A 25,219-nucleotide genomic window follows, 5' to 3' on the forward strand; every position below is an offset into this window, starting at 1 on the left:
GACTGTCATTCTTAGGCGAAGTGTAGCAATTTAGTATGAATACAAATAATGCTGTAGTTGCTTTTTCTTAGCGCCAAGACTTTGTGGTGTTTCATGTTGTCACTAGGTGGTGGTATTTGGATACAGTTGGTAACCATATTATTACATTTTAAAACCTTCATTCGTTTGGGCCTGACTGGTTTTTAAAGGCTCCAGTTTTCTTCCTTTCTAGACATTTGAGTACTTTGCAAAAATACTTTTTTTAAAAAAAAAAGGAGAAACTAACTTTCTGACAAGAGGCGTACATATTCGTTTTCTTACATGATCTTTGGTGTTACCAGATCTCTTCCAGGGGCGTTTTTTCTTTCTGTGGGATGAGGATATTCACAGGGATGAACTTTGTTTCAGGGCAGCTAGTCTCCCTTTGTTTCCTCATAAGTCATCTGAGGGTGATTTTTGCTTTTGCGTCTGTCTTCCTTGTTGGCTAATTCTGAAGGAGACATGGGCAGACCAGTGACTGCAGGCTGAAGTTGGTCTAATAGGTTTCAGATGTATGATCTGTGTAGACTGACTACTGGCTAATCAGGACATTCAGACTCTACATCTGCTGCTGTAGCCGAGATCCAAGCTCTCTCCCTAGTTATCAGACAGAGTTCTCATCCAGTTGTCCGCCAGGGGAACAAAATACTTAAATCTGATTATTTTCTGAATAATAAATATTATTTATATGTGACTTTGCTGTTCTGTTCCAAGCATCAGGTCCTCAATCTGAAGCGTTCGTTCAGCAGACTGAACTTTACACTAATTTTCGTTAATGGTTAAGAAATACATGTGATGTGTTAAAATTATTTCTTTAATGTACTATTGTTTACTTCTGCCATTCGTTTCCCTTCATTGCACATATAAATGAATGATATCTTTCTGAATGAGTGAACCATATCTGTCTGAACAATAGCTATTCCCTAGCTTGAAGGATCCTCCACTATTTTTTTTAACTGGGCTAGCTCTCTTGCCCTTGGCTCAAAGAAAGGATGAACTGTCTCAGTGTACAGCAATTTATAGCAACACAGCTATAAGGTAGTGAGGTAATGGGGTTCTGCAAAGCATTATCTGCGCACCCTCGAATGTTTTAATTCCAAGCAAGTTTGAAGATAATCCTAACCCTTGAAAGCACGGCTTCAGATCAAAGAAATATTCACTGCAAATAAAGCCTTTAAATAGGTATAGCTGACGACTCTAAGGAAGGAGTTGCACTTCCAGGCCACAAAGGCAGTGAACAAACTAGTGTTTGTAAGTTTGGGGGGGTTTTGGATTTTTGGAGTTGGGTGATATTTTTGCTTAACAGTAGAGGAAAAAGTTATCTGTTACTATAATAACTGTTCTACACTGTTGCAAAATTCAGTGAGGTGAACTTGAAGCTGGTGAAGGAAGGATGGCATACCATGTCTGGTGCTGGGAGTTACAGTGAAATGCAGAGTTGATTTCTGGAAGTCCAAAAATCTTTTAAATTTACAACAGTTTCTTTTATTTGCTATGGTCCTGAGGTCTGTGGATAAAGAACGTCAGGTTTATGCTGTTGTACGTGACTGATCAATGTTAAAAAAATATAGTTGAGAATTTGTGGTTTAGAAGGGACTTTCAAATACGAAAATGAAAGTTCTCTGAAAAAAGGAGATACAGATCTTGTTAAATTGATCATAGTAGGTGTTCCCATGTGTATTTGCAAGATCAGGTATGTGCTGCTCTTTGTTTAGACAATGTTTAGGGATTTAGCAGAGCTGTTTCGAGTGGACAGTACTTGCACTGTTCAGATGGTGTGTAAGCCCAGAGCTGCTTTGAATACTTATGATTATAACTAGTTTCTAAGCTTGAATTTTGAAGTACTTTCTAATTCTTAATTAGAGAGCCTCGAATAAGGCTCTGTAAGTGCTCTTCCAATCTGTTGTACGTAAGTATTTCAGCTATTTCTGACAGCTGTGTGTTTGAGAGCTGCATGATACGTTAAGTGGAAGTCAGTACAGAAAATCAAATTGAGTGAATACTTTCTTTCCTACTAACAAAACTGTTATTTGCAAAATTATGTTTTATTATTCAGAATGAGAAATGATTAAGATAAATATAGCAAGGGAAGTCTTAAAAATTAAAAGGGAAGGAAAGAAAAATACATATATGCATATATGCTTTTTTTCCCCTTCAAGATAGCTGCTTTTCTTAAATTTTTCTGAGAAGAATTTTGGTGTAAATTATAAGTACTTCATCTACTAATAAACCCAACAACTTTTGAAACCATGCATTTGGGTCTTCTTATTTTATAGAGGCGGAAATTATTAAACCTTTGTTGGTTTTTTACTATAACTTGATGATTTACCATTGTTGCTGAAACTGCATGACTTCTAAAATTGTTACTTGACCAATTTTCAAATTAAGAAAAAATGGCTTAAAAGAGGATTTGCAGGTTGTTTTTGTTTGGTTGGTTTTTTTAATAAATTTTGTGGTTTGTTTTGAACAGAACTTCTTGGTATACATAAGCAGGCAACAGTAGGCTTTTTGACATTGATGGAATCCCTGAGATATTGTAAGGTAAGCTGTTTTCTGCATCATTTAAAATGCTTCTTTCATTAAGGTGTTGTGGGCTTCTTTAACAGTGTTACTAGAAGCTACACTGTGTACAATTGGAAATATTAAAGAACTTTCAAAGTATGTTCAACTTCAAATTAAAACTGCAAATAATAATATTTTACAACAGATATATAATAAAATTGTTAAATGCATCTTATTGAGTAAATGTTGTTTGATGATATTTGAATTAGAACTTTGTTGCGCCGATGTAATATAGCTAGTTAGAAGCCTATGTTTTTACTAAAATAAAACATATTGCAAGTTACGTAGATGGTTATGAAACTGTGAAGTCCCAAAGTGGCTTGTGAACACCGCGGTTTTATTTTTTTCTTTTTATGCTATCACTGCTTTCCATTTAAAATAAATAGCTGAAAGTAAAAATGGTAAAACTACTATTAAGTAAATGTATTCTGAATATAGTATATTCAAGACTTAAAAGTTACTTTATATGTTCATCTGTGAACATCTGTGACTGAAGTGCAACCTAGTCCATATAGTTTCTTCCTGTTGTGACACAGAATTTCTTGATTTAAGGTTTTTATTTGAGAAATTTTGTGCTTTACAAGCACTGGTTTTGAAACAGCATTAATACTCTTGATTTCAAAAGGCTTTTGGTTGTTCTATGCTTCCTTTTCAATCAAGAGGATAATGTAGTTTGCAGAACACTGGTGTATTGACTGTAACTAACTGTCCCTTCATTTATTTAATAAATGTTAATTCTGAATGGATTCATCCAAAACCAGCTAATAAATCCGGTGGACTTCTACCTCATTTAGCATCTGATTATAGTTTGTTAAGCACAGGAGTACTTACCCATGTGCAGAGTTTGAAGCATGTCTTCAAGGTTGGGATAAGGGATGTTGTTACCACTTTCTCACTGATGTCTTATTTCAGTTAATTATCATAAGCTATGTTGTTTTCCAAGTCAAACAGAAATCGGTGATCAAAATTAGAATCTCAGTATTTTATACTATTTTGTCATTTTATTGAACATTTTATATCAGTTTTCAGAGCAGTTGGGACTTCGCTAACTAAATTGTCATTAGCTTGATCACTAACTAGATGAGTTTCCTGGGTTTGCTTTGTGTTTCTGATTTTGTTGCAACTTTTTAGGTTGGCTCATATTTGAAGTCTCCAAAATTTCCCATTTGGATACTTGGCAGTGAAACACACCTCACAGTCTTTTTTGCCAAGGTATGTCAGATGTGATTTTTGATAACCTCAGGCAGATACACACATAAATTCAAAGTTCAGATCTTGCTACAATGTGAGTTTCATGTGGTTTTAATGTAAAAATGTAGTCACCAAACCTTTTAATTAAGCCTTCCCTTGAAGACAGAATTGTTCAAATGATTTAATGATAGCTCATAAATTTTAGTGAAGTCTTTTGTTCTATCTTAATTTATTGGGCTGAGGGAAGGGTATGCTTTAGAACACCGCACTTGGGATAAATATAGTCTTCAATTTCTATAGTGCAAGAGAGATATAAAAAGAAAATAGTTATGTGTGGGCGCCTTTTAGTTTAATCTCTCTGACAGTAATTTCACAATTTTTAATTTAGAACAAAAATAGGTATCGGGACTGTTATGATCATTTCTTATATTTATTCTGTCAGTTATGTGCTGTAATCTGTGGAACATATAAAATGCTCTAGAGATGAGTTTTCTGAGGAAACCATTTCTGTTTTAGTTGAAGATTGTAAATTGTATTCCTTACTTTTTTTAATTTGTATAGAATATGTGTTTCTGATTAAAAGTATTTATTGAAACTATAAAGGTTCTTACTAGTATATTTATTAGTATTTATTAGGAATGAACTTTCCTGTACTTAATATCTTAAAAATGAATGAGTGTTTTAGGTACAAATCTTGATAGTAAGCACGAGAATATATGACAAAGTTAAAGGCATAATTTCTTGAGTTGTTGGATTTCCTCAAAGAAAACTTTGCCCTAACCTTTAAAAAGAGGACACAAAACCCATGAGATTTTTCTTGTAAAAACAAACAAACAAACAAAAAACCACAACAAAAAACCCACGATCCCACACAATACATTGGAAGTTTATGTGTAGCAGTATTGTTTACACTTAAATTTTAAATCCTTTAAATTAATTAGCCTATGTTGCACATTTAATATTTTATTGCAGTTTCTGATGCAAATGCTATACTAGAGCTTCCCTGAATTCCTTGTGTGTGATAAATGCTCTTTCTTCCCTACTCCATGGTAGCAGAAGAATTCTTATCATACTTTAAGTGTTTATTTTCTGTCTTACTCTCTCCCCAAACAGTCTTTCCTAGTAAAGTTTTTTTATTTCAGTTTTGAAATTTTATCCACAATTTTTCTGAATTATACCATTGAAGTCAGTACCGTGTTGTACAGGTAGCAGTCTGGTGCAAATAGGCATAATTACTCCATTGTACAACTCAAGTGTACCTGTCCAGAATGTTGTTATACCTTCTGATGTTTTGTGTCTATGGTGACCATTTCCAGGTAGAAATCCATTTCTAATGCTCCTTCTTTTGAAAGGCTGAGGGCTGTTCGCTGGGTTTAAAGTAATTTGGCATCAACATCTGGTGCCTCCAATGCAGCTTGGTTCCTCTTTCTTCACTGAGTTCCACTTCGGTTGGGGAAAGCTTCAGCTTCTGATTAATATCTTAGGTACTAAAAAGCAGGAAAAAGAAGCAACGTGGGCTTGGCAAAGAATTTCCCAGGATTTTTTTGATTAAAGAAGTGGGAGCTGAAGGTGTGTAAAACTTCCAAGAGTCCTTGAATATATAGTTTGCACATCTGACCTCACCCTTTCTAAAGTGAGGGTTGGTGAGCATTTCAGGTGGAGCAGAGATGTCAGGTTCAGTGGAAATAAGAATTTTGTCGGCAATCCATTATTTTATCTGTTGAAGGTACTTGCCAAAAACCACAGGAAGAAACTTGAACTCATTGCCAATGGTCAGTCAGCAAGTTAAGTGGTGTGTGTAATTGTCTAGAAGGGGCTTGATACTGAGAATATAACTTTGGCTTGATGGTGAGTTTGATTACATGAGAAAGAAATCTTCAGAATGAAACGAGGAAAATGGAGTCTGGAGCCAAAAGCGGTGCAGAATAAGTTTGGAAAAAAAAATACAGTTCTTTCAAGCAGCACATGATTTACAGGAGCCTACAGCCTTATGTTTGAAAAGAAGAATATTAGGCAATTATTAAGCAGAATAGCAGTCACTTTTGTCATTAGCTGAGTAATTTGGCCTAGAAACCTAGAAAAAAACGATTGTCTTAGGATACTGTCACTATGGACGAGCAGTGTGGGGAAATTAGGGAATGGGACATTGCTGTCTTGTGGACTTCTTTTGAGCATGGAGATTCAACAGGCAGAAGAGTTTACTTAAATTCTGCATCCCACCCCACTCAAAGAACATTGGCTGCTGTTCTTTAGTACTCAGGTGCTTCCCTCAGGTTTCTGCATTTGAGGTAGAGCACAGCAATAAACGTCCTCCCATCATCCACTTCGATTTTCTATCTCAGAACATTTTGAATTAAATACTATAAACATCTATTGCTGTGTGCCAGAATATATTTACATTAAATGTGGACCATTCTGCTCGAGTTGGGACTTTCAAATAAATGTTTTTCAGTCATACACTCTAAAATGCATAAACCTGTCCATAGCTGCCATTCTAAAACTTTCTGCATTTTCAGTGGATTTTAATGAAGGAGCAAAGTGCAGCACAGCATCTTTGGGCTGAAGATCACACTTATAGCTTAAAGTGAAAATAAAAAGAAATTAACTAAAGCTTGTAATTGGGCTTAAGTTCTCTTGTAACTGCTGCTGTGTGAAATAGCCCTAAATGGTGACAGCTGAGTCAATTCCTAGTTTTAGCAAAAGTCTAGCAGTGGGTCAGCAGTTTCCCCTGTTACTAAAATAATGGAAATTTTATTCTATTTGCATGGTCTTCATCTCCACATCTTAATTGTCAAAACTCATTGGATACGTACAGAGATGTTATTAGCCTCATTTTACTACAAGAAATTGGAGGTAGAAAGCAACAACTTCAGAATTTTTTTTTTTCCCTAAAAGAGCAACTTTTATTGAAGAACATTTGATTGAAGAGAATATAAGTGGTTTTTCTTCCTGGGACTTAACTGACCTGTCACCAGCCAAACACTTAGTTAGATATTTTGGAGGCAACCATGCAGACACAACAAGTTGAAATGCAGTGTACAATCTCCTGTGCAAAACACGGAAGCATGAGAATGCTTATCACAATGTTTTGATCCACTATCACCCACTTCAGTGGAAGTGTTCTTTCTAGACAAAAGAAAATAGAATCTGGAAACATCTGAAATGAAGCTTCACCTCCTATCTTCCATATTTTAATTTCTAAGATAGACTGTGTTGAGCAAAAATACTACAGTTTGTTATGCAGATGAGTATGTAATGAGTTGGAAAGGCCATGCAAACATTTGTATTGCCTAAGTAGTTCTTCAGAACTCTGATACTTACGCATATCATAATAGAGCTGAAAAAACTTGTGTGAATAGTTGGGAGGGCAGACAAATGTTAGCAGGGAACTTAATTAGTACCAGCACATTTTCTTTGTTTCAATTACAACTGTGTGTATGTAAGGCCAGAAAGTTGCTTGATGATCAGCAGTCCAAATTTAACACTTACTGAAAAAATAAGGATGGCTATTACTTCTAGTGGTCATGGACTCTGCATTTGCAACAAGATAGATTTTCCCTGAAAAAGTGGGACTGAAATTCAAGCAGCCATCACTTCTGCCTCTCCCTGCTCTCCCTCTCAGTGAATAAGAAAACTTTCAAATGGCCTCAGGCCAACAAAAATAAACAAGGAAGCTTTCATCTGACACGCTAAGTATCCCTGCATGCTCTGTCAGATGGTGCTAAGGCAACTAGACAGTATTGTAAATGTCCTCTAAAAATCAACTTTAAAGTTACGGTCTTTATTTTATTGTAGGGAAAAGAGAGAGTGACAAGTGGGGCGGCTCTAAATTATTTCATGTGGGGATAAGGCTGTGATGGTCCGGATCAAATGCTGTATGGTCAGCTCTTGTTTATTTTACGATACTCGTAACATAGGAAGTTATGACAAGCTGATACTATTCAGAACTTTTAGGAATGTCAGAGCGTGGTCAGACACTGTATAAAAGAATACCAACAGGTTGAAATGTTACTTGAAATATAACAAGAAAATGTTTCAGTGCAAACAATAAGATCAACAACAGCAGGTTAATAGCTGCTTTCTCAGTACATCTGCTGACATGCAAACTCATATGGTGTGGAAGTTTGGATTCAGATTCTTGGAAAGTGAAATGACAACATAGAATGAGTGTATATCTGGTGACTTCAGGTGACTGAAGCTGCCCGTGGGGACACTTCGGAGCTGTGTAAGCTTTTCAGCTATTCCCTTAGACTGTTCCCAGGTCTTGGAGCACACAGGCCACAGCAGGATGGGCTATCCATTTTCAGTTGCAGCATTGTAGCATTTCTAGACTTGAATAATCAGATAAGTAGAGGAAACTCCTTGCTGAGAACATCTGAATAAGTAACAAATTACTGCTTTTCAAGGAAAGTGTGCCTGTTTTGCTGTGTTGGGGCTGTACTTAGGGGTTCGGGTTACGTTTTTTTATTTTTCTAACTTTGATCACTGTAACATGTTCTACACGTTCTCAGGGCCTTTCTTCAGCATCCTTGATAGTATTGTCTCTCAGAAGAAAGAACATTCATTTCTCTCCCTAAACAAGCTTTTCCATCAAAGTTCAACAGAAGGACACCTGAGCAAACACTGACACTGCTATACGAGGTCCTGGATCTGGGTCAGTGGTGTTTACCAGAACAGGCCTAGGGGGAGTGTTACTGGGCATAGCATTTAGTCTCAGAACATCAACAGAAAATGTCAATGGCCATCAAACAAAATAAGATGTGTATGTAAAAATTCAGTCAATACTAGTATGTGTTAACAGCTCTGGTCTCTGCAAAAGTACCTTGTGGATATCCAAATAAATTGTACTTACCCTTTAACTCAGGAACTCTTCTACTTTGGGAAGGTAGGAAAAAATATCTACACCACCCTTCCTTTTGTTTTTTTGCTCCCATGACTGGTAAATGCAGGTAATCAAATTTTGAAAAAGTCCTCATCAGAGGAGGAGTCAAAATCAGATTTTGAAGAATTCCACTTCAGGAAATAGTTAGAGCGTGTGGTTTCAGAGCTTTATTTTCCATGAATAAATGCAGTTGTTTGTGGTTGGGACAGTCTGGATATCTGGTAGAAAGAGCAGAGATTTGTGAGGCAACTGCAGCAACAACTTCTGGGCTAAAGTAGGGTTTAAGTTTTCTGTGTGCTGATTAAGAGCAGGGAGATGAATGCTGCTCTGTTCTTGACAATAGCTCTGATTTGGCTAAATCAGCAGTGAATCTTCAAATATTTATATTAGCTGTTAATTTAAGAGTTCCTTTCTGCAGGAATAGACCCCTTTTAAACATTTATGTTAGAGCAGGGTGTTTCCTGTGGGCATTATGGACCCTCAAAGACAACTGAAGTTACTCTGCTGGTTGGTTTAAGCATCGTAGCGTAATTGCTATTGCTAAAGGAATTTAAATTGTTCTGAATAATGCAGCAGTTTATAAGGGTTGCTTTGTCCATATAAGTTTCCTAGCAGAAAGGCCAACTTTGAGGTCTCATACTTGGCAGGGGGCACCTCAAAATAAAATACTTCTGTAAGGTATCTACCCTATGGTAGTTTTGCAAGATCACAGAGCATAACTGTGAAATGTTATTCTGCTCTTTGTGGTTCTACTCAAATTTTACTTCGAGATGAATTTGTTCCTTCTACAGGTATGTGTTTCTCTCTAGGAATATGCAATTCTGGGCGGTTTCTTTGTTTGTTGTTTGGGAAGTTTTCTAGGGGGAAACTTGTGGTTTTTTTCGTTCATGTTAAGTGACTTTCACACCAGCATTTATCCAAGTAACTTCTAGATTTTGTCTAAACCTTTCATTGTAGTAAAATAGACCTTATGTGTGATGCAATAGTGTATGGTGGCATGTTTGTTTTTAATGAAACAAGTTCATGACTTCAATTTGCCCAAAGTCATCGTGACTTTATTTACTCTAACAATAACAAATATGGAGCACTGTCATTTATGAAATCTTTGTATTTCTATTTCTCTTTTCATTAGAAATGTAGCTTTGGCTTCAAGTGGAGGTAGCTTTCATGAGAAGCTTTGGCCATAATAAAATTTTTTAGCTTTGCCTAGGAGAAACATTTCTGTCTCCTTTTATTTTCCCATTTCCCACATTGTTGGAATGAGCAAGGAACTGTGATAGCTGCAAGGAAAAATCACATCTCTCTGTCTCCTCTTAGTTTTTGATAGTCTGTACTTCAACTGTTCTAAAAGAATTTTTGAATAGTGGAGAAACCAAAGCTTCTTGGAGTGGCTATAGCAACTTTCTACAGGACATGTTCTTTTTCATGTTTTGCACGAGGTTTGGGAAAGAAGAAAAGGTTATGAAGAAGCCAAATACGCCCTCTCCAAACCAAGACATAAAGAACTAATTCTGATTTTTGCCACCTCCCTGACATCCTTTCAGGCCTGCAAAGTGTCTTGGAGAGCTCTGGACTTCCAAGAAGAGCAGAGATATGCAGAGGACCACAGAAAGGTTGAGTAGGAAGATTGAGGTGGGCAGGTGTGGCTGATCTGCAGAGCTAGAAGGTTAGGACTCATAGGTCATTGTGCCAGAAGAAATCCAGTAATAGATGTTACAGATGCCAAATTTTATTCAAATGCAGTAGCCTGGAAACGCTATGGTTATGGCGTACATTATTGTATCCTAAATCAAAGAAAGTCATGAGACTGTACTAAAGTTTTCAGGATTTCAGTGGATCCTCACTTGGTTTTCCTGATTTTAGGGTTGGTGATATGGGATCATCACTGCATCTTCCGGGGGTCAGGTAGGACTCTAGTTACTCAGGATTTTGGGTGTTTTGAGGTGTTTTTGGGAGGATGGAGTGTTACGGGTCCCTGCCACACAGTTACAAAGAGGCCTTGAAGTGGAGGTCGAGCTATACAGATTTTATTTTTCGTAGGCAAGTACTGTAACTAAAAATGTGGAGCTAGGAAGATAAAGCCATAACCATGGAATCTAAGGGCACACGATTATTTTTCATCAAGAACAGAGTACAACAATATGCACATATATGTTGTGAAAATTGCATGTGGAAAGTATTAAAGAGCATTCTGGTGATCTTCCAGTTCCTGAGGCTGGGTGATAAAGTTGATGTCTTTGAATACTGGAGAAATGAATCTTTGGGCAATGGTCGGCATTTTGGTAACTTGTGGCAGAAACTCCAAAGTGAGAACATTTAGGAATTAGGTCAAGGTCCTGTAATGCTTGTGTTGCTCATCAGAATCGTTGTGCATCCTGTACTAATGAGCAGCAATTGTGAGGACATACCGCTTAGATCACAAAGAGATAACTCAGTCACGAGGTTTTGCATTATTTGTTCTAAGAGCTGAGACACAGAAATTGTAATGTTCAGGTCACTAAACTGAGACATGCAAGAGTGTAAATGTTAATTTAACCAATTATTTGGGATTTCTTGTATTATAAGAATTGCATTCACTGTGTTTACCACAATCCTCTGATTAATTTCAGCCATTTAATCATATCTATATGTTCTCTAAAGTTTTAGAAAAAATTTACCATTTATCCCATTATATACAGCTTTCACAATGATCATTTAAGGACATCGTTCATGGTTGGGTAATACAGACCATGAAATGTAATTGTATATACCCCTAAGCAAATAGGCAAATTACTTCCTTTTGGGAAGAGACTTCTCATCCATCTGTTTTCTTTCAGAGGGGGAGGTTCAGTTTTTATATATGAAGTAGTTGAGAGTAGGGCTGCTTAGATGATATCACTTTTCATGTGTTTATGTTTGAGTTGTTCCAATTTTTGTGTCACTGAATTCTTTCTCCTGACATGTTACACATTTTGATACTGGTTTGTGCTGAGGCAGATGAAAGAATGACTTTGTACTGACTTCTTGCATGCTGTTTCCAAACCTATTCATAGATGAAAACTTGTAAAATGGGGTGTGGGGCAGTTTCAGTAGGAGCTTCTGATCCAGCAAAATTTAGATCTAAAGATTCAAAATAAAACACTCGCACCGCTAAGCTCTCAATGTAATATATTGTAGGAGCACTTCAGAATTGGAAAACTTACAAAGATATACTTAAGTAATGACCGTGAATATCACATTAACTAGTTTTAGAAACATTGTATTGTTAATCATTGCAAGTCTATTTTAGATACAATTAGGAAAAGTGATTCTAGTAGTTATCTATTTATTCAGTTTTCCAACTTCCTAGTTCCCTTGTAAGCAAATGCTCTGTTTACTTTCTGTTTGCCAAGTTTGCATTTCAGTTGGTTAAGAAACAAACTTTTGTCTGATTTGTGAAGATTATCAGTAGGCTGTGGGAACATATTTGAGACTAATCTGCAGTCATCTCCATGAAATTTTATTTTTACTTTAGCTTAAACGATACGTTGTTTCTGAAAGTTAGTTAGATATATTTGTAGTGGAATGGATTGTAGTGGTGAATGTGTAAAGCGCCTGTTGTGAAAACTGCACAAAGCAGCGTAAAAATGGTGGTTCATTTACTGTCCATTTGTAGGCACAGCAGTCCTGAGCAGTATTTTTTCCTTTTCCTCATATTAGAATAAATGGCTTTCATATGTAAACTGAAACCAGGGACTAGAAGGTAATGGATTGGGTCCTGCCCCATAAGAGTACTTATTAGCATCTAGAAGGATTTACAGCCTCCTGTTTCAGAAAGGAGGGTATGAGCAAAGTATAGTTTGTATGTATATTAGCCTATCATATGAAAGGCTGATTTTTAAAGAAACACATTTTGATTTTTTCTTTCTTTTTGGTAGTATATGCAGAGCGGCTTGCAAATAGTAATTGTGTCAAAGACACTGCTAAATGCAATTGTATAATTTATAAGTCACTGTATCAAGTAAATTCTGAAAGTCAACATACAGCATAGAAACGAAGGCCGAGAACATCATTGTGTCATTCTGTATCCCTTTTAGGTGTGAAACCAATGTTGATTCCAGCTATATTTGATACAGTAGCGAAGACATTGGGCCTGAGTCGTCACATGATGGGTAGATATTTTGTTTTTCAAATTTGGAGAAATAGGCATCCTGGCTCATTATTAAAATATGTTGAATAAATTGATAGAGTTTTTAATAGCATTGCAGTTTTTAAGTGTCACTCAAATTTATATTTAGAGAAATGTGTTGTGTGAAAAATTGTTATTCCTAATTCTAAATCAAGTGAAAAACAAACCGCTGATGACTTTTTCCTCCATCATTTGCTTCTTCCACTAGTGAGGTGCCCCAGCCTTTCTAGGTAGAAGTACTACTGAGTTCTGCCACAATTATCACTTTAGTTCTGTTTTCAGATACATTAAATAGCAAAGTATTGTTTATGCTGTTGCTCAGATAGCAATAGGATACAGCCAGCCAGTGAGTACTGACCTGAAATTTTCTTAAATACAACTTTTTTAATGTAATGTGCTCTCATATGTTACATTACTTTTTTTTTCATTTTTTTTCTTTGAGTCACAAGGCATGTCCACCTCACTCAACGCATTAACACTTACCAGTTACCGTCTTGATTCTGCATTTGGCACACGCTATGTTGGCAGCTATTCCAGTCTGCTTGTAATGTTCTGAACTGAGGTATTTATATATATATGTCTTTGTGTAATTGATTTAAAGACCCTTCCTTCTGTTGGGTCATTGCTACTGAGTATTATACAGCACAACTTAGAATCCTGGTGTCTGATGGCTTCCGAGTTGTGTATGTATTAATGGTTAAAGGCTCACAGTAGATCTTGGCCTGAAAAATACAACTTTGCTTCAAAAACCCTTTTTTCATTTGGATGTTTATACCTTGGCTTTTTAGTGTTCAAAATGATTTTACACTTTATCTTTCTGCATGTATTTGGATATTTTTCAAATTTCCCCAAAATAATAAACCTATCCTTTTTATTTGAGCACTCTTGATAGTGGAGCAGGTATTATTACACCTTAATCAATTTGTAGTTCATTCAGTATTTATAAGTAGATGGAGGGGAGAGGCATAAACTTCTCCTTTATTCCCTTAAAGACCTTCTACAGTCTTAGCCCAAAAGCTTTGACTTAGTAAATTTAGTGCACTTTCATTTCCTGTTGGTTTGCAAATCATTGAATAGTATGCAAACAATTAGGAAGAAGATACTAGCTTTCTTAATGGTTAATCTGGCATCAAGTGGAGAACAGAAAAAAGGGTGTGTGTTTCATGCAGTAGAATACTCCTTTCCAGAAAGTGTATAAATGCAATGGTATGCTCTAGTGTTCACATCAGACTTTGGCGTGACTGTATGTATGAGAGAGATAAGGCAGAGATAAAAGATGCTGTTCTAGTGATAAGATGCAGCCTCAGCACATGGAGGCGGAAAAAAGCTGAGCTTAGTTTCCATGCTTTGTCAACAAGTAAATACGCATGGCTGTCAAAGTTTCTAAACCAATGCACATCAGGAAATAAACAGGTTTAGGACAGCAAATCGTGTATTCATAGTCAGCGGTTGTCATTGTGGAATCATTCTAGAAATTGAATTTTAAAAGAGAAATTTTATTATGTCATTTCCACACAAAATTTTTTTACAAGTCCCAAAATCTAATCCTCTGTCATCCAAAATATTGAATTTAATGTGCTTGTAGTATCCTAATGAAGAGACATGACAGGTAAGCAGAATGAAAAACTTCTCCACATACTCCATGTATCCTTATATGAGGTAATAGGTAGAAATCAAAAACTGTGATTGTGCTGGGCTCACACCATCGATTCTTCGCTCTACAAGCCACCTTCCTTTTTATTTTATCTTCTCTTCTGATTGCAGCCTACTGACTGCGGAAGTCATCTACCAGATAATGATAGTGGGAATATTATTTTAGCCATTTTTACTGAGACTTAAGATTTGAAATCTAGTATTCACTACATGACCAAATGGCAGTTCCAGAATGAGAGTGTGAGCGGATGGTAGACCCATCGTGTCTTCTGTGGTAGAAAGTGAATCTATATGAATGGCTGTTAATCTGCTTGCCTGTTATAAATGCATGTTCTAGATTGATTCCTCAGATTCTTTCTTCCCGTTAGAATTTTTCTTCCTGAAAAAGAAAAATGTCCTGAAGTCATAAATGTATTACAGAGCTTATGAGATAGTTTTAAATATAGTTATTGAATGCCTATTAAAGATTTTAAAGTGAAGTTTTCCTGAGCTAAACAACAAGGAAATTATTTTGTGGCCATTTTTGTTCTCTGTGCATTTTTTTCCCCCAAAACGTCTGAAGACCAGATGTTCTTTCTAAGCAGGGCACCGTGCATCCTTGGGAAGTGGCAGATGTGACATTTAATTCTCTGTTCGGCTTGTTTTATTCCCATGTTCCCAAACCCTACTGGGATAGATGCAGGGAACTAGAAACGCTGAGTGAGGCTGCCAACATGACAACATATGCTTCAATAATAAAAATATTCTTTAAAATAGTAATGGTTGTAGTCTCATTATGCCAAACTCTGCTTTTTCTGAAACTCCCCAACTGCCTAACAAACCTGGGACATGACAGACTGAACTTGTGTAGAGAACCTGTGTTGCCAGGAGACTTCAGGTAATTTTATAAATGGCAGGAACCTGGTTGAAACCTCTTTGGGGTTTAGCTGTTATTCGGTCCACAGAACCTTAATGCACATGAATCTCTGAGAACAGTAGAGTGAATCTGGATACAGCGTCTGATTTCATCTTTTACAAGTGCAATCGCAAATACCCTTAGCCTTATCCATTTCTAACCACTTTTTGAGAAGCATTAGAAAATGAGATTTTCGTCCCTGTATTGTCTTCTTTCATACTGGTAGCAATTTTGTTGTGTACATAATATTAATACTACAGAATAATGTTTTGCGAAGGCAGCTCTACTTCAGGTTAGGATATGTGAATGAATGAACTGAAAGTCCAAATGTGGAAGGAGGAAAAAATACACAAAAGCGGGAGGAGGGGATTGTGTATGGTGGAGGAAGTTTTTAGCTCTTCCTAGCAGAGGTGAAGCACGTTTAGCGATATTAAGACATTACTGTAATTTTCTGTCTTTATTTCTCCTCTTATTGACAGCAGAAGTTACATTTGATTAGCTATCTGAATAATATATTTGTTTTTTTCTGAAAGTGTAGTAGCCTGAGTTCAGTATAAGTGCACTTTTTCCAGTGTTACTTTGTTTTACGGAAAAAGGGTATGAAATACATTAATATATTTTCTCATTTTAATTTGTATTACACGGAGTCCAATGCCATTTTGGTCTACCAATTGATAGTTTAAGGAATCTTTATATGCATATACATTTATACGTGTACTTAAAAAATAGCTGGTTTATGTTACAGAGAGGTCCTAAAGTTTTCAGTCTAAGACTTGAATGTGTTAAAGAGGCGTCAGTATGGAAATACTGAGACAGTGTGGATGTACTTAGACAAAAAGTTCAGTGACTGCCTGTGCAGAGTTAAGAAAACTAATATAATTAGAGTGATGTGAGTTTGGCTTTACTGTATAAGACAGCTTTAAGGAGAAAAATATCACAAGTTTTGTATTAATTAAAGGAATAAACATACTGGGTTTTGTAGTTAATTGCTCTGTTCTGCTACTACTGGACTTAGCTACCTGAAGTACCAAATTCAAATATGAAAAAAAAAAAGGAGATCCTGTTTTTATAATACGTGAAAATGTGTAAAGGTTGGGAATTTTTATTATTTCCTCCATACGTGTATCAACACGTGTGTATGAGGATTCCCTAAAATACAGCTTAACAGTACAAAATAACAATGGAATACATGTCATTGTTAATATATTTTCTAAATTACTTCATAGCACTCATACATTTCACGTGTAAAGCCATAAGATATCACTGTTAGAATCATGAATCAGGCTAATAATTGTTCTTTAGAAATATTTTCATCATATTTGAGTTACAAAATAATTTATCTGGTCCATTTTCAAAAATATCATTCTGGATCGAAGCAAACCAGAGGGTTTACGTCATCCCAAGAGACAATTATATGGCTTAAGTGGGAAACTGAATGCTTGAAGCTGATTTCAACATTAGCTGCAGCTTACAGTACTGTGAGAACTGCATTTAGGAAGATTTGAAGTTCTGCAGTACATCTTCACTGGCTTTTAACTCTGCTGGTAAATGCTCCTGTTGTACTTCTTCATTTCCCACCTCCTTATTGTAATTGCCAAAAAGACTTTATCTGGAGACATTCAAAACCCGCCTGGACGCCTTCCTGTGTAACCTCATCTAGGTGTTCCTACTCCAGTGGGGGGATAGGACTTTCGAGGTCCCTTCCAATCCCTAACATTCTGTGATTAATACTCACCATGGGTTGTACAGCAAATGCTTCATGTCTGTAGGCTGAAATAGATACAGAAATATTTAATGCAAATATAAAATGTTTAATTTTTTTTTAAAGTGTATCATGATAATAGAAGCTACCATTCATCTTGAGTAAATTATATTTTGAAGTTTTTCGAAGTCATAAACCATGGAATTTGCCTGCTTCCAGTTTGGTTCCTCTTAGAAATAAAGTTTGGCTTTTGTGTAGCACTGTATTCTGTCTTTTAGGGAGCGGGGGGAAATCCGAATACGGCAGAAAACGGGTAATTTGAAAAGCTGCCTTTTCAGATTAAATTTGTGGCTGGAGAATATGTAATTTAGTAATTAGATAAGAATTCCAGTAAACTCAGATTTGCTGACTCTTGGTCTGTAATTCCAGTAATGTATTTTTGTTTTCAAAACAAAGACTTCGTTCTGTGATGATGAGCAAACCAAGTTAGTAACTTTAGGTATACAGTCGTCTTTTTATTCAATCTTTATTGTTTTACAGTAATCTCTTGTCATCTGTCCATCCAAGCAGGGAACATGGTGAAGAAGCTCTTATGTTTTTTACATGTCAACAAGCGAATTGTTGCCTTCTTGTAACGTTTTGAACTAAACCACCAACATCTGTGGCAGTGTAACTGTTAAACACGTATTTGCTGCAGTTTGAGTTTCTCTTATTTTTGAAAACCTGCAATGCTGGCTTTTTTGTTGGCTGTCTCATTAAACCATCCTCTCCCACAGGAATGGAGCAGATATTGTGGTTTCCATGACTTAGTTGGATGCATGTTAAAAGCCCAGCTTTCCAGCTGGATAGGCTGACAGCCTGCTCGCTGTAGATTTCTGTTATTAATTCTTGCTCTTTGGTTTTGGTTTGCATTTGCTTTTCCTCCACAACCTCACCCAACCCTTGGATCAAGCAGGCTCTCTCTTCTGTCTGGGTAGTGTGGGTGAGGGTGAAAAAGGATCTGAAATAGTCATCCATGTGTAGCTTTTCATTCTGCCCTGTTGAGAACTCTTCCATTTGCAGCACCAGCCAGGTACTGCAGGTACTGTAAAGTAAATGCAATAATCCTTCCACTCTTTCTCACAAGGCAGAGTGCTACTGGGGCCAGTTTGCTTCCTTTCAACCACCTTGTTGAAACAAATTGCTTTGTGTGAATGTTTCTCCACCACCACCACCTCCTCTGCCCCTTGATGAACACTTTCCGATAAACTGTGTCATCTTTTTCTGGTCTGAATTACAAGGCCTGTATTATATTTTCTGACCCGTGATAAGAACTGTGCTACCTTGGGGGTGGCACACTGCCTTTTTTGTCTTTGCCCTCTCTTGTTGAAGGAAATTATTTTCTTTCGGCTTTTTCTGGATCCCACGGAGACCAAAAGCCTCTGTTCAAGGCTGAGGAGAATACAGGATATGATCTTTGACACCTGACATCCTGAAGTGGAAACATTTGTGGCTGCAGAGCTCTTGTATAGAGACAGCTAAGTCAAGGACCTTTCCTTCAGTTCCTCCATCTACAGACCTCAAGCTGCAAAATCTTCTACTCCTTAAAGTATTCTGTGGGTATTTTCCAGTTGTTTGACATTTTTTAAAGCCTTCTTTCATAGAATATGCCACAGAGCAATCTCATATTCCACCAGCCAGCACAAGAAAAGCATTGTAAGCAGCCTGGAGAGGATACTTCTGTCACTGCAACAGCTATGGGCAGTGGCCCTTCCAAACTATTGGTGTGGATGATGTCCCTGAGCAAGAATGGGAGTCTTGAACCTGTCTTCTCTCTGTTCAGAGTCGGACGGGTAGTCTTTCAAATCACATTGATGTCAAATAACATCAGGTGCTTTAGTATTGACTTTACAGGTGAGGGCTGTAGGATTTCATCTGGTTTGTTGCCACAGCATAATTCTCCAACTGTGTCCCTTTTCAGGGACCCGTCACAACAGTCTGCTTAAACTGACAGTAGATGCTATGTTGATGAGTATTTTTAGAACCAGTAACCACATACCTCAGCAATCTCAACTTCTACTTAGCAGTGCCTAAGAGAAATAAAGATTTATGGCCTTTCCATACCTGTTTAGTTCTTTGTATGACGATAACGGCCTTTTATTTTGGATCTGAAGGGTTCTTCCTCTTTCCTTGATTTGATAATTGGCTCCTAGGAAGACCTACAAGAAAGCTGTTTATTTAGTTTCAAGCAATGCCCAGGTTCTGTTTACTCTTCTCAATCTCAATGAGAGTCAACAACTAAATTTTATATCACAGTGAGACTTTAAACCTATTTTTACTTCTGTAGCGATAATAGCTTTCCTACTTGTGAACTGACACTAGTCTACATTACATTTTCTTCTTCGGTTCACTTCCTAGCCAGTTTCTGCAAGTAAAACTGTATCTGACACCTTTAGGACACTTAACATGATTTGTATGTGTGGTGCTGCTTATGACACTTCTGCCCCTTTCTTCCAAATAAAGCTGCATTCAGTCTGTTCTCCCTCAGTTAAGTGGGTTGTTATTTCTCAGGCTGTAAAGAGCACCTCATCTGTTCTGGCTTTGGTGGCAGGATCCCTTCACCATTTGAAAAAGAGACTTCTTCTGAGTCTCTTTGTCCTCCAGGGTACTGACATTGGATGTGGCTCTTATGGATCTGAAGATTCATTGCAGATGGATTACAGCCACAGGAGGAATTGAAGCTTCACATTCTTATTTTAGAGTGCTATCCAGTTTGAAATGCATTCTGGTCATGTGTGGAAGGCTTGTGCATCCAAGTCATAATGGTACAGTCACATCATACATCAGTAGGATAGGATGAAGCATCTTTCTCTTTCAAAAGATAATCTCCAAAAGAATCTTACCTCCATTTAGAATCAAATTCTTTTTGAACAACTCCACAGTGAGATCGAGTGGCATTCTTTCCTCCTTACCTTCACCAATAACATTGGGTATTGCTTGGGTAGTCTCACAGTACTGGGATTGATCTGAGTTTTATCTTTTTACTTCCCATACTGTTAAAAACTGCCACTGATGGCATGCATGGTTAAAGAGACGGGTATTATATTTCACGCTGTTTAACTTGTGCCTAGAGTAGAACAGAGCAGACCACCTGAAGCCTGAAGCTTGTCTCCTAGACCCTTTCTTAATTTTTTTTTCACTCTTTTCCTTTCCATTTTTGTCTTGCCCCTCTCTGTCTTACTCTCCCCCACACACCAATACCTGCTGTAGTAACCCACCACATATCTTCTGTGATGGTCCACCCAACAGCAGCCAGGCCTGCGGTCACAAGTCCGGGCTTGTGCCTGTGCTAGTTGACTGGTTGTCCCCCTGTTGCCGAACACGGCGATTCCCAGCTGGGTTCTGCCTTCCCTCGCTGGGAGCACAAACCTGTATCTTTCCTCCCTGTGTGGCTTCCAGTTTCAACAACCAGTTGTAAGACTCCATCCCCCCTGTCGAATAAAATCGAAATAGGGCAATGGATTCAGAAGTCAGCTAGAGAGGTGGGAATTGGATTCAGAGATCCCATCAACCTTGTTTTCATAGGAAACCATTTTGGAAAAGTTGCTGGCTTGAAAGCCACTGATTATGGCATTGAAAAATTGCACAGTTTTCTCTGTAATACAAGACTGGATTTAATAATCAGCATTCTTGCAGACCTGATTAAATTGTAGCAAGTTAAATTGTTGGATAAATTATCAATGTTTCTATATTGTCTTTAAGCAATTTTTAAGAAGAAATTTAGTACTACAATATGTAATTCTTCCACGCGTCACTCAACAGTAGTGGTGTAGAGCTGGAAAGCAATCCATAGGTGAACAGGTTTAATTTTCAAGGGAAACAGGTCTTTCAGGGCAGGATCTTTGTGAAAATTCATAGCCAGGATGCGAGTGCAGCTTAGCCATTGTGTTCTGCTTTTGATTTGTAGAATGAAAACTTCTGGAATGTTTTCATTAAAACTTAGGAAGAGTATTTTTTACTTCTCATGGTAGACACGGGACCTTAAAATAGCTGGTACTACTGATGAGAATAATTTTTCAAAGTAACATAAAATGTCTTGCTTGTGTATCATAAGAGCCAATGAGTGAAACATGATTTTGGGACATGTACTTATTATTGGAAATAATTATAATTAACTGTTGATGAGATTCCCTTATATGGAACTTTCAGTGCATGGAATACATCAAAATACAATTCATAAGGTCGGAGTCAGGGGGGTATATTTTGGCACATATACTGAAATATCAGCCTGAGCAGCTGATATACATTTTTGTTAGATGTTTGTCACATTTTCAGCTTTGCTGCCTGAAGGAGGTATGTTACTTTCCCCCCCACCCCGGATACAAATATACAGACTAGTTGAACTTTAAAAGTTTTCTGGATACTGGAAATGAATGACATGATAAGTTAGGAGGTGCATGGGATTTGTATATACAGGATTAAAATATTGCAGTTTTTATTATTTATAGGATAACAGTCTGAGTGAAAGGTTAGAATTATTTTGAAGGTAAGAAGGAGTGGGTTTTTTGGTCATCTCTCCAAGGCAGGTAACTTTTCTAAGTTGCTTCCTGAAATTACTTCCTTAGAACATCAGTAAATCACACTTAATGAATAAAAAGCATTAATATGTAATAATTGAGAGGCTTTACCGTATTTAAAAGTTCTGTTGAAAGACATGGAGAATTTTCATTACTGAGTGTAACACATTCAGTTGACTTATTCTCTAAGTTCTTCCCATGTACACATGCAGTGAAGTAACTAAGGAAAATTAAAATGCCAACAGAAATGCACATTATTTGCTGTTGAACTATCAAAAATGTGTTGGTAGTTGCAGGAGACTTATTTTTTAAAATCTTTTTTGCATCACATGAAACTATAGAAAGTACTGCATTAACAAGATAATTTGGAGAGAGGACAACACAAATGATAGTCTTTACTCTTGGATTACATTAAGATTTTATGGAAAGAACTGCATACCCTTAAACTGAAGTAGAGCTATGTAGTTTGCATTTGAGTTAGTCTGTCTGTGCAGCTGGAAGTTACTTTGGTGATATCCTTCCAAACCAGGGAATTTTTTTAAGAGTTCTCCCTTGTTACGCTGCTTCCATGAGCTGCTAATTCATTAATAAGAACCTGCCATAAAAATATTCCCTCTTTAGAATTAAATCCTAAATATAAAAATCACTGGTCATTTTTTTGTTATTAAGCTCTATATACTATGGCATCATCTATTTTAAACTGAGAACTCATTGCAAGAGTGTGCTGTAACTCACTGATAGTGAAATCTACCCCTGCTTAATATTTTCTGTAATACTGACCCTCCAAAATGAAACTTTTCCAATTCTGCAGTATTCCAGACTATTTAAGAGTTGGTCACACATTATCAAATTTTACCGTGTAAGGACAGGACAGGACAGGACAGGACAGGACAGGACAGGACAGGACAGGACAGGACAGGACAGAATAGAATAGAATAGAATAGAATAGAATAGAATAGAATAGAATAGAATAGAATAGAATAGAATAGAATAGAATAGAATAGAATAGAATAGAATAATTTTAGTTGGGAGGGACTTACAGAATGATCTAGTCCAACTGCCTGACCAATTCAGGGCTGACCAAAAGTTGAAATGTTGTTAAGGGCATTGTCCAAGTGCCTCTTAAACACCGACAGGCTTGGGGAATCAACCACCTCTCTAGGAAGCCTGTTCCCAGTGTTTGACCACCCTTTTGGTGTATAAATGCTTCCTAATGTGCAGTCTAAACCTCCCCTGATGCAGCTTTGAACCGTTCCCACATGTCCTACCACTGGATCCCAGGGAGAAGAGCTCAGCACCGCCCTCCCCACCTCCCCTTTTTAGGAAGCTGTAGAGAGCCATGAGGTCGCCCCTCAGCCTCCTTTTCTCCAAACTAGACAAGCCCAAAATCCTCAGCCTGCAGTGTGGACACAAGGGCTCACAGCAGCTGGCCCTGCTTCTGCACAGTGTGCTTCTTGGGCTGACGTTTGGCACAAGCCTCATTGCCAGTAAAGATGTGGTGTAGATGCCCCTTAATATGTCACAGAAAACTGAACCCAAATCCTTCCTTCCGTGCGCTGCATCACTTGGTAGTGTAGATGTTTGCATTGTGCTCAAGTGGCAACAGAGCAGCCCTTAGGAGTGAAAATATAATGGGCTGGTGATCTAGAGCCTTGGAAGACAGGGCAGATGTCTCCTTCCAACTTTTTGTCTAATATGATCCTGTATAAGACCAAATATTTGTCTCTCCTGTGCGTGGAAATGAGGGGGGAGCTCTGCAACCCCCACTATAAGCACCTTAGGCCTGTGATAGCGGGATCGTTCATGTGCTCCAAGTAAAACTGTGGCCTGTTATTTTTAAGTGTATGTTGTGTCCTATGTCATCCCTGTTGGTGTGTCCTAAGCAGTTGTCTGAGATTCAGGGAACTTTTTTAAATATATGCTGGATGCCATTAGGTGTATACTTAAAATTCTTGGCTGATTTGGAGTCAGCTATTACGAGAAAGCGGTTAAGAGTGGAATTCTGGTCAAATGTAGGGTTTGTTTCTGTTCTTTTCCTTTTCTTAATCTGGTAAAAGAACAGTAGGTCACTATGCATCTTTTAATTTTACGTTTTCTGATTTCTTTTCTGTGCCTTCCTTCTAATGAAGTAATACAGACTTGTACAGTTTAAACCAAAGTTCACTCTTGGCACATGCAGGTATAATGAGAGGGTGTTGTGATATTCTCTTTCAAGAAAATCTAAGTCATCTTCAGAAAGCAAAGTTGAAATAAAGTGGAAATAAAAAGATTACGTATACTTTGTAAAACAGTTTAAGGTAACTTTTTGATTTGTAACAAATCAATTAATACATTATGAACAAAAGTGTATTTCCAGGGTTTAATGTATTTCAGAGTAATGTCAATGCTGCTGTTTCTGGGGGGTTGTGTTTACTGTTCATAGTATAGCAGGTAACACTAAATTTTCCCTTTGACAGGAAGAAAAACTATAGAGGTAGTATTGTAAAATGCGGTGTTTCCCTCTGAGCAAAGTGATCACAAATTTGCAAGATGAGATGTAGGACTTAAGTACCTCTAGCGAGCAGTTTTTGGAGCTCTATTTTAGAGTTTCATGTTCTATTTGAACATCAAGTCTTTTTATCTTTTTAAACTAAAGAGTATCTTGAATACTGTGTTTCTTACCCTTTATGGTACCTTTCATTTCTTATTAATGACTTAATCAGTTTTGCTTTTTTATAATAATGCTTTTTGGCTTTAAACCAGAGGGATATGCCTTTTTGCTGGAGATAGACATGTGCCTCTCTGCATGTTTTGGAAAGCATGATTGTATTTGAGATTTTTAAAGTCACAGATAAATAAAAGCATTACAACAGCTACTACTGAAATCACACATTTTCCTGCACCTAACAAATTTGTGTTCTGCCATTCTGTGAAATGGACTTCAAAACATTCTCTCACAGCTTTCTATCTAAATCATTTTTATATGTTTCGATGTATACATAGTGCAATCACTGAATTTCACTAGTACGTGTATATGTGGTTTTAGATATTAAAAAATAATACTATAAATCTAAATCTCCACATAATACATGTACTCTCCAATTAGCTTTTGTGCCACAACATCTGCATGAAAAGACTTACATAAAATTTTTCTAGGAATTTGTGGAATGATCTTTAACATGTTTCTTGGTTGTTTTACGTCTCTGTCAGCAATATTGCCAAATGACTATAATTTTTCTTCTGTTGTATTTAAATTTTCATTAATTTAAGGTCCAAACCTGTGTAGCATGGCTAAAAATTTCCTTACTAATCTGTATCTGAATTAAGAATATTCTGAAAGATTTTTCCTTTCTTTTTTTTTTGCCCTAAGGATATGGCCCTTGTTGCTCCTGAAGCGCCTTCAGAACAAGCTAGGAGGGTTTTCCAGACATATGACCCTGAGGGTAAGGGCTGTACTTTTTCCTGAAACAAGATTTTATAATCGGAATTTACTCATTCATTAAATACAAATTCCAGTTAGTGATAAATGCATTGTGTGGGGTATCTCTTCAAAAATAGGACCATTGTTTTCCAAAATTTGTTCCAAATACTGCACTTTCAAGTCCATTGTCTTTTCCATGCCAGGGTAATGTGC

At 37.1% G+C, this 25,219-nt stretch overlaps 1 protein-coding gene across 3 annotated transcripts in view; it reads left to right on the top strand.

Annotated features, from left to right (window-relative positions):
* Positions 1 to 25,219, top strand: part of MINDY3 (MINDY lysine 48 deubiquitinase 3) — a 58,179-nt gene that overhangs the window by 21,642 nt on the left and 11,318 nt on the right. For all 3 annotated transcript variants that reach the window (XM_065628375.1, XM_065628376.1, XM_065628377.1), the window contains 3 exons: positions 2,489 to 2,559; positions 3,712 to 3,792; positions 24,956 to 25,028. In XM_065628375.1, the coding sequence (XP_065484447.1) occupies positions 2,489 to 2,559; positions 3,712 to 3,792; positions 24,956 to 25,028 (225 nt within the window). The remainder of the gene's footprint in view (positions 1 to 2,488; positions 2,560 to 3,711; positions 3,793 to 24,955; positions 25,029 to 25,219) is intronic.

This window comes from Caloenas nicobarica, chromosome 2, assembly GCF_036013445.1.
Source record: "Caloenas nicobarica isolate bCalNic1 chromosome 2, bCalNic1.hap1, whole genome shotgun sequence".
In the NCBI taxonomy this organism is placed as follows: domain Eukaryota; kingdom Metazoa; phylum Chordata; class Aves; order Columbiformes; family Columbidae; genus Caloenas; species Caloenas nicobarica.